The sequence below is a fragment of the Abrus precatorius genome, unplaced genomic scaffold (genome assembly GCF_003935025.1).
Source record: "Abrus precatorius isolate BTA unplaced genomic scaffold, Abrus_2018 Scaffold6, whole genome shotgun sequence".
NCBI classification, from domain to species: Eukaryota; Viridiplantae; Streptophyta; class Magnoliopsida; order Fabales; family Fabaceae; genus Abrus; species Abrus precatorius.
The window spans coordinates 12,963,193-12,975,413 of NW_020874406.1; the positions used below are offsets into that span (position 1 = coordinate 12,963,193).

At 29.3% G+C, this 12,221-nt stretch overlaps 1 protein-coding gene across 1 annotated transcript; it reads right to left on the bottom strand.

Annotated features, from left to right (window-relative positions):
• Positions 1–1,498: 1,498 nt before the first annotated feature.
• On the bottom strand, positions 1,499–7,898 carry LOC113868515 (homeobox protein knotted-1-like 7). Its single transcript, XM_027504163.1, has 5 exons — positions 7,069–7,898; positions 6,765–6,885; positions 2,655–2,845; positions 2,416–2,547; positions 1,499–2,058 (listed from the first exon to the last, which is right to left on the bottom strand). Exons 1-5 carry the CDS (start codon positions 7,345–7,347, stop codon positions 1,918–1,920), a joined length of 864 nt encoding a protein of 287 aa, XP_027359964.1. The 5' UTR covers positions 7,348–7,898; the 3' UTR covers positions 1,499–1,917.
• Positions 7,899–12,221: the final 4,323 nt, after the last annotated feature.

Sequence of the window (12,221 nt, forward strand, 5' to 3'; positions counted from 1 at the left end):
TTAAATACAAGAGTTTGAAACGGTAAAGAATAGGCCAATGAATTGGAAGAACAAGCATGATCGCGACGTTAAGAGTACAGCAAGTGGAAGAGAAACACATTCCATCACATTTTTAGTCGTAAAAATTATATTACTTTACATTAAAAATTTTATAAAAATACATTAATAATATTTTTAGATAAAAAAATTTCACTTTTAATTTTATAAAGACATTATTTAATTTTTTCCTTACATTTTTTATTCACTAAACTTCTAAATTAATCATCCAGAAATTCTAAGCTCAGTGTATTTTAGTAGTTTAGATTTTAAAACCTTTTTATTAATTCTTAACTGTATAAATTGATATTAATTTTTTAGAAAAATACAACATTTCAAATATGATAAAAAATGGGAAAATAAGTGACCTTGTACGAAGTCAAAAGTTAATAAAAAAATTTAAAATCTCAGTAAATAAAGTGCATGAAACAATTTTAATAATTAATTTAAAATTTTACTCATCTTTTATTGTGATTAAAAATTATAAATATGATATTACCAAAAAAATTTATAAATATGATGTAAAGTCTACTTTTAATAACATTATTTTTATTTTTATTTTTACATTTTTTAATAAATTTTAATTAATAATTAATAGTCCGTATTGTGTTACAAGATTTTATTTTTTTTTCGGGTCAAATGTTACAAATATATTTTAAAGATAGTATTTTTAACACTCCTGGCAGAAGAATAGTAATGGTCAATAACAGAGGCTGATGCCCACCAAATGTTTTCCTCTCTGTTTTTGCAGGTCAACGCCCAATTTTTCCTGGGAGAAGTAAAAAATGAAACCAAAGTGGATCCTTGTTGGATAACGTACGATCACTATAGATTTCACTGAGGCCCAATAGGCCCAAAAATTTTGTGAACAGGTAAGTTGTACGAACTGAACACTACATTGACCCCAAAAAAAAACTGAAATTATGATGCACGACAAAAACAAAGACGAACTGAACAGTATGATATAAATACCATTCGATGATATATTCTCACTTAATCAAAGAAACTTGATTATTAATAATTTCTAACGATACAAATCCTACACGTTTTTATGTAAAATAAAAATAAAATATATCCGGCGTTTTCATTAACAGATGTGCATTAGAAGACTGAAAAAAAAATCTACACTAATTTATAGGACATTTGATTCAGTTTTTTTATGGAAAAAAATATTTTTTATCAATTTTTTAAAAAATATTAGTATAATTGTTTTTAAGCTTTTGAAAAAAATTACAATATACTTTTAATATCTTAAGTAGCTTTCTAAAAAAAACCAACATTATATTAGAAATAGAGGCATATTCAAATTTGTTAAGACTTAAACAGATCTTTAAATTTGTCTTTTTGACTTATTTCTCTAGGCATAGAGGCATATTCAAATCATAATACCATATTAACAATTGTTGTAAGATCAACAAATTGAATAGGATTTTTCATCACCTAGGCGAAGCGCGATACTTATGTGAAGAGAGAAATTTTGTATTCTCCTTTTTGATATATAATAACTAATGTGATATTAGAGGTCAAAGAAAGTATATATGAAGGTCAGCTAACCTTTCAAGCATCTGTATACATCGTAATAGTAATAATTCTTTCGCCGGTCAGAAAAACAGCAAACAATTTACAAATACAGTTAAAAGAAAGGGAGCAACCACACCTAACAGAAAAGTTTGCATACGTCAAATTCCACAAATTTACAACCAGCTTTTTTTGTTTTTTTTCTTTCCAGCTATCTTACATTACAATAAACCATCTACTATCTTCTGCATCTGAGTCGAATCTTAGTGGGGCTAAATTCTATCAGCAATAAGCACAAAGTAAGTCCATATATATATTGTTGTGTTGCTAGCTGCTCCATATAGTTAGGGACAAAATATGTCTCTACCTTTTGCGCTTGGACTTCAAAGAGGTAACCGATTGAGAGTTGCTGTGCCAGTTGCGTTTCCTTTGGTTGATGAACCAGTTATTAATTTGCTTCAGCTGCAACCCTGTCTCCTCCACAAGTTTTGCCTTGTCATCTTCCTGAAAACAAAGCATAACAAAGCGACAACTTCATTGGGTCAGAGGCTATTACATCATCAGATGATCACGTGATAAAATCAAAAACATTTTGATTGGGTTTACACCAAATCAACACTATTTAGCAACATCCCAATTGCCAATGATTTATTATTATATCACAATTTACTGAATCTTAGTAGCAATTTACCATGAATTCCGGTTAACAAGGAACGTCATTGTGGCAACATGCATAGGTTGATGGTTACAGAAATAATGAACCCTAATGTCTAGTTTTGATTTCAAAGAAACACAAAATATGTAATGGAAAAATGTTGATTAAAAAGTAAGGTGCTGAAATATATGAAGCTAGTTACTCACAGTTGGGTAAGGCCACTTGGCATGTTGCTGCCACCAGTTCTTTAACACCGAAGTGGTATCACCTGGTAATTTCCCAGCTCTTCGTTTCCTTAATATTTCTTCCCTGACATCTTCAATTCTTGACTTAAAACCCTGCAGAAACTAAACCTGGTTGGTGATTCAAACTTGAGGAAAGCAATCAACGGCATGCAGCTGCAAACACAGCTAGCATGCATGCATATATTGGCTATAAGAATGACCTGTTTCAGCTCAATCTTTAGTTCCTGACGAACTCTTTCCATCAGTGACCTTTCAGATTCTGTAGGAAGTAACGGACCAAATCCCATCATGTCATGCCCTTCAGCACTAGATTGATCTAAAGAAAAATCCATCGGCATATCATCTTCATCATCCGACATTGTTGCCCCAGTTCCTTCTCCCAAACTGACTCCTGAAATATATAAATGGAAACCATATAGCTTAAATGTGTGAACCTTTAAAGGGTAAAAGAAAAGTGAGATTTTATGCTAAATAACATTAGCTGAGAGCATCTACTCGTATTGTTAGTCCATTAAGCGGTCAAATGTTAAGGATGAAATTTAGGGGTCTCAACACTTTGTCTCAGTTAAAGGTTAAGATGCAAGAGAACTATGGTAGGCATCACATAATTATTTGAACGAATTCTCTATAAGAAAACGGCTAACCAAAGATGATTTTGAAGAGTAATGGTTCATTGCTCCACTGTCATGGTATGGCATTACAACAGAAGTTCAAGAAATGGTTGAGCCTATATTTATGGCCAAAGATCAAGTTGTATAATATATTAAATACTACAGAAACTCAAGTCTGTCACTGTGAAGTGTGAAGTATATACATATCACATGTGAATAATTAAGTTGTAGATACATGGACATAGCATGAAGAATTTTGTATTGCATCTGGCACATGACTTAGGGAAAGCTAATTAAGTAAACCGAGAAGGGTAGAAAACATAGTCTGGTTGCATGATTTATGAAAATTCAGACTAGTTACAAGAGTCCTTTCTCCAAAACTTTTTCTTAAACAGGTGAGAGGGAGGGTTTGGTTTATGCTGTTTATATGTGGCCTCTTAGCCTAATCTTATTTAGAGCTCTGACTTTGCAATTTTTTTATAATTAAGGGAGAATAAGAAGAGGGGAAAAAGTGTAGAAATAAATAATTTAATAAGAAGAGATTAAGATATAAAGTGTTACAAAAAATATTGAAAAAAACAACAATTCTTGGTGTGTATCTTATGTAAAATTACTAGAGAAATGTTTTCAGTCGCAATTAATACATTAAATCAGAGGCTGACCACTTTGTCATTTATAAGTGGAAGTCATAGGTAGGGAGCAAGCTAGACGCAAAGGTCCCCCTTTTGTAAGTGGAACCGTGATGGGGTCTCAAAAATATGCCAAAATGTTTGACACATCTTAATCATTCATAAAGGAAAGCATTCAATTCATCAGAAAAGAAAAATCAAATTAAAGGAAGGCTTTAAAGTTGGTTGCCGATAACATCAATGATGGACTGATCATCTATATTTCACAAACCATTTTTTTTATGCATATTTCAAAATACAAGTTAAAAAATTTAAAAATAATAAACTTTTAATATTAAAAATTATATTATTTAATAATATTAACACATAACATTTCATTATATTAAAAAATATTATATATAAATTTTTATTATGGAATCTTAAAATATTAAGAAAACCGATTTACAACTGCCATTGACCAAGCCAAAGAAGAGTAAAATAATTATTTTCTCGTAAATTGTGTAATTTCAAAACGTCCAAAAGGGATAGTTGAATATCGTCTTCATGATCCCACTTAAATAAACATATGAGTGGTCATATCATCAATAATTACGATATGCATACACAGGTTGATACTAAAAGGTTAAACAGAAGTAACCATAAATAATTCACGATATGTTGCATCCTGGTTAAATTAGAAAATAGAATTTGCATGGTGAAAAATAGAGGATTTAGAAAAATTTTAAGTTTGAAGTAATTAGTCATGCGGCTTCTAATGCTTACATATCAATTTTATCTGATACTAACGTTTATTTAATTAATAAATAGTTTTACGTCGATAAATCAAGCCTTTTATGAACTCAAAAAAAAAAAAAAAAACCCAGCTTTTATGGAGTGAAGGAACTTAACCACTTAGCCATTTAAATTTTGATGCATCAATAAATAGTTTTACGTAGATAAATCAAGCTTTCGTTATTTAATACATCCCAAAACTACAAGATGAATAAATGGACTAATTATAAATTCTATTTTTTAATTAATTCTGTCATTTATTAAATTAAAAATATTTTACCTTTTTTATGTTTTAAGTCATTGAATGTATTTATTTTTTTATGATTTTGCTAACTGTTGAACTAAAATATTTATTCCTAAATTAATAAAAATAATTATTATTTATGCCTTAGTAACATTAAATATTTTATAATTATCTTAGAAATAATGATTAATAAAACTATTTTATAAATTATAATAAAAGGATTAATAAGAAAACATTACATATATATTTAGCACAACTGAATTAACTAGATACTCACTTCAAATCTTTCACAAATAATAAATAATGGCTTCTAATAGTAAGCGGGAAAGAAATAGAAAGACTCTAAATATTAAAATACTTTCAATTATATGTCTAAAGAGTAAATTTCCCCCCTCGTTAGTTATTTAATTTTGTCTCTCACACTTTTTTTAAAAATTTATTTATCGCTAATTAAAATGTTTATAAATTAAATTTTCAATCAATATTTGATACTTGATTTTTTTACTTTTTATATTTTTTTATTTGAAAAGAGTAAATTTTTTAACAAGTCTCTCACACATATTATAATAAGAAAAATTTGGGTAAACTAGTTCTATAAGTCAATCTCAATTAAGAAGGGGAAACAAAATTCTATGTTGAAATTAAGAAATGTAAATGCACACTAAAATATGTTTTGGATTACCTTGATTAACAAACATATCCCTAAGTGGAACGCTCCTCATGAGAGTCAACCTTTTTTGACTCTTTTGGATGTAGTTAGGGTGTTGTTTATGCATTATAGTGCTCCAACCAGGTCAGAACACAGCTGCACTGCCAGTCAGCTTCATGCACCTAAGGCAGTGCTTCACACAGTGACAACCTTGTCCATGGGGAAACATGTCCAATAATAGGGTTATTAAGATAACTTCTAAATGAATTTTAATACCCCCATCAAAAAATGTTTGTGTATATCGGGCAGGGAAAGGGTTTGAAATATTCAAATCAATTTTATGTTTTTCATTGGATTTGTTTTATTTTTTTATTTTTCTTTCTTTTCTGTTCCTCTTTTTATTTCATTAAAAGGTGAGACAAACTTACTATACTAGAATTAACTTCAATTTTTTACACTTTATGCTTATTTTAAACTTCTTTCTGTCTTCTTCTTCTTCTTCTTTTTTTAATTATTTTTGTTGTTTTTCCATCTCGTTCTGTGCTTGCTAATAGTGTATGTATTTCACTATTTCTTGGAGTGTGAAATGTTGTGTTAGAATCCCTAGCAGTAAAATCGTACGCGTCCACAAATCAGAACAGAAAGCTGATGCGGAGATTGACAAGAAGCCTAACATTTTGGTCTTATTTTCAGTACTTCCATTGCAGGGAAAGCAAAAGAGGACACAGTCAATCACCTGTTTCAAATGTCTCACATTACTCGTTCTAATCATTGTCATCTCGTAGTCTGTCTGATTTTCTTCCTTGTGCTCCGGTTTTATTTAATTTAATTAAATACTAAATGCAAATATACACCTACTGTTTTTTTAAAAAATATCATGCAAGAAAAAATTCTGAAATTGCATAATATATAGGGATAAATATAAGACTGATCCTTTTTGAAACAAAATTATATATTCGGCTACGGCACTAGAAGTTGTTGGCAGTGCCATGGTGGGAGGGTCTATCGTTAACACCAAACAATCTAACTTCTCCAATTTCCATTTGTGTATACTCCACCAGATGACAATAGTAGACCCTACCACCCAATTTCTTAGTCTAAATCGACCAGAATAAAATATTAAAAAATCAAATATGGATACTATATGTGTAGTTTCCTTCCTTTCTGCTGTAAAAAAATGCATATGTTCATAAGGCTATAAGGGATGATTATAAATGTAAGAATTAATTTTATGTCCCCCCAAATAACTGCCTTCCTTTGCATACCTAAAAATCTATAATTCGTTTTTTAATAGCACAAATGATATTTTAAGCAAGCAATAAGTTGTTGATCTAAAAAACAAAGGAGAAAAAATTCTTTTTTTTAAAAAAGGTTAGTTAAGAAACTTAGGTGTAAAGGGCGTGTACCTGTGAGAGCTTGTAAGGTATTTTCGATATCACGGCATGCCATGACAGCCTCGACGGCATGGACTCTGACATGTTGTTGTAGCTGTTCTTTGAAAGTACACAAAACTATCAAATATTGTGCCTGCAGTAACAACATAAATAAAACCCCATCATCGAATTTCAGTTTTTTTTGGGCACAAATTAATCAGTAACTGGGAAACAAAGGAAAAAGTATGAACTAGCTTGCTTCAGCTTAAATGGAATAATAATAATAATAAATAAAGGAGAATAATTAATTTTTCTATATTGGAATGAGAATAAGTACCAGAAAGTTGTCAAGTTCTTGGCGATGATGAGGGGAAAGAGAATGGGCTTGGGTGTGGTGTGAGACATAAGAGCGAAGAATATGGTGAGACTGAGATAACTGAGCGTCGATGAGTGGTAACTGATCGATGGGAGTGGCAACACGGAGGCATGCCACGTGTGCAGCCAGAAGCTGCTCATAGAGCGGATGACTGGCTATCTCCGCCTTCAGTTGGCGGTGGTGATCGCCGGATACCTCTCCGCTTAAACCACCCATCATTCCCAAGTTTGGTTCTTGCATTTCCTTTGAGCTAAAGATAGTGTTAAAGGCAAAGCAGTGAACTCGGAATAATATAGGGGAAGGAAGGAGGAAGAAGGAAGAGGTTGAGGACCACTCTATAGGGTGCTGTGTTGATGAGGGTTACGAGAGAGAGAGAGAGAGAGAGAGAGAGAGAGAGAGAGAGAGAGCTGTATCGTTTTCGGTGTATATGGGGATCTGAGACGCAACTTTCTGCACCTTTGTCTGATGAAAACAAAGATTTTACATACACACAGAAAGAGGGAGAAGCGATGGCATTAAAAACGATTCATTTCAATTTGTGTGCTGCTGCTACTGCGTGTGTGGGAGAGGGAGAGGGAGAGGGAGAGGGAGAGAGAACTGTGAGATGAGAAGGGGTTTTGTTTAGTGAGAGAAGAAAAGAGAGTGAGGTGTGGAATGATTACTACGAAAGGGGATGGAAGCGAGGTCAGAAAAAAGAAGATAAAGCTGCTTCTGTGACCTGACATTTTCATTTCTTTTATTTTCTCTCTCTCTATTCGATTTTTGGGCTAAGGTTAGGTACCTTGATTTGATTGGCGATCCTAGTTTTGGGTTTATCACCCATCAGCACACAACTATTTTTTTTATTTCCACTCATCTTTATATTTTATGCAACTTTTTTCATCAACATTCTCACGTTCTATTCAAAAATATTTACAAATTTCAGTAATCAAATTGTTTTAAATATTTATACTCAAATTTGATAATTAAATTCTTAACTTTTATTTAAAATAAAAATCAATTTTTTTACTTTTATGGTTCTAAAAATTGTTTTATATCTTTAATTCATAATAAAGTCAATATTAATATAAAAATAAAATTAATAATTTTAAATAAAATTTGAACATATAAATTGAATTTGATTCATATTGACAAATAATAATAATAAACTATAAAATACCTAAAAGATCAAAACTTTTATATAGTTCAAGGTTACAATTATAAGACGGTGCCTAAATCTTTAAAATAAATGCGAGTAACAACAAAGATGTTATTTGCATTCAGTCCATAACTTTGAGTAAAATTTATAGGTATGCATTTATAAAAATAAATAAATAAATTTAACAGTATCTTAAATATTTCATAATATTTTTCACTGAGATCCTCCCACTTTGGTGTATATTAAATTGTTAATTGTGCAAATATATGACCGTCTAGGCAGTTATCAATCCCCTCCTTGTCTGTTTTAACTTAAACTGTAAAATTTTTAAAATAACATTTACTCGCCTAAAAACTTTACACCATTGTTATACTTAACCTATTTTAGAAAATACAATATCAAAATATGAAAATAAACATTTATTTTAAGAGTAAATGATGATTAATTTTTTAATAAATTTATAAATATTAAAATTTATTAATTCAACCATTAATTTAATATTTTTTATTTATAAAATTTAATAATTATTTAATATTTTATCACTTAACTTAGTTTTAATGTATAATATATTTTTTAAAATTATCAAGCAAAATAAATTAACAATACTTATTTCTAAAATAATCAAATCACTTCCCTTAAAATGTATATCCTATATTCTGGATTACAATTCTCTTATAATTTAAAAAAAAACTTTAAAATTAATGTTAGAGAATATTATTCTCTTAAGAGTATTTTTTTTTTTTAGTTTACTCTTCCTAAAAGATGGTACGCAACATTTTTTTTAACTATTAATTAATTTTAAGTCATTTCTACTAATAATTCTGAAATAACGGATCAAAAAATTTAATTCTGAAATATTGTTAACATATATATTCAATATTCTGTATGAATTAATTGCGCATACTACTTTTATATTTTTGAATATTTTATTTTTACTGGTTTAAATTTAAAAAACATCTCTACAATGCATAAAACATTGCTAATTAATATTATAAATAAAAGGTACAGCATTTAACTTCGCTATCAATATTTGTTGTTTTTCTCAACAAATATATTCAATTGCTTATTTGTGAGTGGAACCAAAGGCATGCAAAAGAGAAAAAGACTATATTGAAGTTGGCTTCTGATTTAAAAAAATATCTCAAAGGCGTCTGTGCAAATATATTTATAAATTGTACTAAAATATTAGGTAACATTTTTAAAACTAGTAAAGATTATAACTAATAAAGTGACCAATATAAGTAAAATAGACTATTTGAAGAAGGCACTTAAAGTTGTGTTTGAACTCTGATCTTCTACATACGGAAACAACACATTTTCGACCACATTCAATTATTGTAATTAATTAAACTTGGGTAAGCTTGGAAGAATGATTATTTCTTAATATATTTTAAAATCATGAAATGAACTGTGAAGATGAATTAATATAGGGACGCAAAATAGGTTTAGTATGAATCACAACAATGGGTGATATATGAATTCAACTAATTAGTGAGAGAAGGACAAACTTGATGACCACTGAATTCAACAATCGTTGGTTGTACCAAAAAGAAAATCAAACACTTGTAACTATAATTTAATGTTTTAAATTAATAAACCATATTTAAAATATACGCAACTAGAAAATATGCTTCTAATTCTAACGGGTAGGTTGAACAAAAATATAGAAAGAAAAAAAGGCTCAACTAATAAAAAGAGAAATACATATCCTTTTGTCACCAACCTTCATTTAAGTTTAATTTTGGTAGTTGTTCATAAAGTCGGCTGAAGGTTGAGCTGTCAGTGTTTCGTTCTCTCTGTTGGTGGTGCTACGCTTTTCATCTTCCAAGTTCTTTAATTACTTGCTATGAAAATATATATTTTTTCCTATAATTTTTTAAGAGTATGTTTGGAAGGAGGATTTGAAAAAAAATATATTTTATATTAAAATAATTATATATTATTTATGATAATAAATGCATAATTAATATATTAAACTTTTTTAAAAAATTATAATATTTAATATAATACTCTATTCACGTTAATATAAAACAAATCTCTTAACTTAATTAAGAAATGCATATATTTTTTTTTCATGCAAATATGTCTTACGGTGATTTATTATTATTTTTTCAGTTATTCTTTTATATCTTAGACGATATTAGCGTTTTTGTAAAAAGTTGAAATCACAAAATTTATGACTTTTGCTGTATTAGAATAAGATTAATATATATATATATATATATATATAAAATGTAAAATTTATCTTTTCTTTATATATGTTTTTTGTTTTGTTTCTTTTTTGGTGATGAAATCAGAAAAAGAAAACATGTTTTTCATGAGAGTCATCTATTTATTAAATTAAAAAAATATTACTCACCACCAACTTTTAAATAAATATTACATCATATTATAAATAATCGAGTTAACCTATAATTAGTGAGCTAAATTCAATTGTCAATTCCACCTAATAAAGATATATCATCTTTGATGGGATACTTGTTGATCTGTCTATCTTCCTTTGCACATCACTCTGAGTTTAAAAATGATTATAAACATTTGGTAATTGGTATCTTATACAATCAACATAAGTTAATGGATATTTTGATTTAAAAAAAAAAACTAATTAAAGTCATCCAACAAACTTGCATGGGATTTCTTTTGTTGCAACAAATTTGGGTACCATTAAATAGGAACTTGGGTTATAGCATGGCAAGAGATATAGGTGGAGGCGGCTATATGTGTGGTGGGGACACAACACTGGTGGTTGAATCAAGAAAAAGAAAAGTTATAAAATACATAAAGCAATATTGGGGGGGGGGGGGGGAATCATATAAAAATCTGAAATGAATATTCTCTCTACTTTGTTCTTATTACTTTTGTTTGGAGTACGTGTTGCGTTGAAAACAAGGAAGCATTTTATCCATAACATTCGAATAAAAAAGCTTTCAAGCAACACCTCATATCTAGCAAACCTGTCCAATTATGTCTTCGCCTTCATTTCTTTTCACCAAAGAAACAGAGAGATCAAATATGCACAAACAAGTAAGAGAGAGAGAGAGAGCACCTATTTTTATTTTGTTTTTGTAGATCTATAAAAATGCATGCCTTTAGTACACTTTTTTTTTAATTTTTTTTTTATAATATCGTGTCATTTTGAATAATCCAATTAATTTTTTACTCTAATTAAATTAAAAATTCTTAAAAAAATAGAGCTTGTACATGTATCGCCATGTTTCTGTCTCTCTGAAGATACGTATGAATAAAATAAGAAATGTTTTCACGCGTGCTATTTCAATAGCAAGTGGGATAGAGATGACTTACACCCACAAAAATGTTAGCGAAGCAGTCCAAATATGAATGAGACAAGTACGCCACTCATTGATTTTGTGAATCAGCTTCAAACTTACACCGTTACTCTGCCGTTGAAATTCTGAATAGAATTATAAAGAGCCACAGTAACACACTCTCAGTGATCAAATTTAAGAACACCACAAGAAATTAACCAGATACGTTGCGGGTCCTGACCCAGTTCTTGAGGGAGGTCCAGAGCTATATCCCACGTGATGTGTCATCTTTTCCCTCCATTTTACACCTCTCTCATGTCTATCAAAATTGAACTGTGAAAATAGAAAATTAAATTTAAAACATACTCGCTATTTATATATGTAATGCTCTTTTGAATGAAATAAAAATTATTTTGATAAAATTTAGAATTTAAAAGGTATTATTAGTATTCGACTATTAACGAACGAATACCCTTTGTACAAACAAAATAGAGAGTGATAATAATTAATAGATTTACAAATCGATGATCGTTTGAGTGAATAATAACAGTTATGAGATGATCATTCATCATTGATGAATGAGTATGTACCATCAACGTGTACTCTTTTGATAAGAGCTTGTTTCAGTTTGAGAAAAGACATATGCTTTTGCATTTCTAAATAAGTTAGTTTTATAAGAATGGATTTGTTTTTATTAAAACATATAAAAT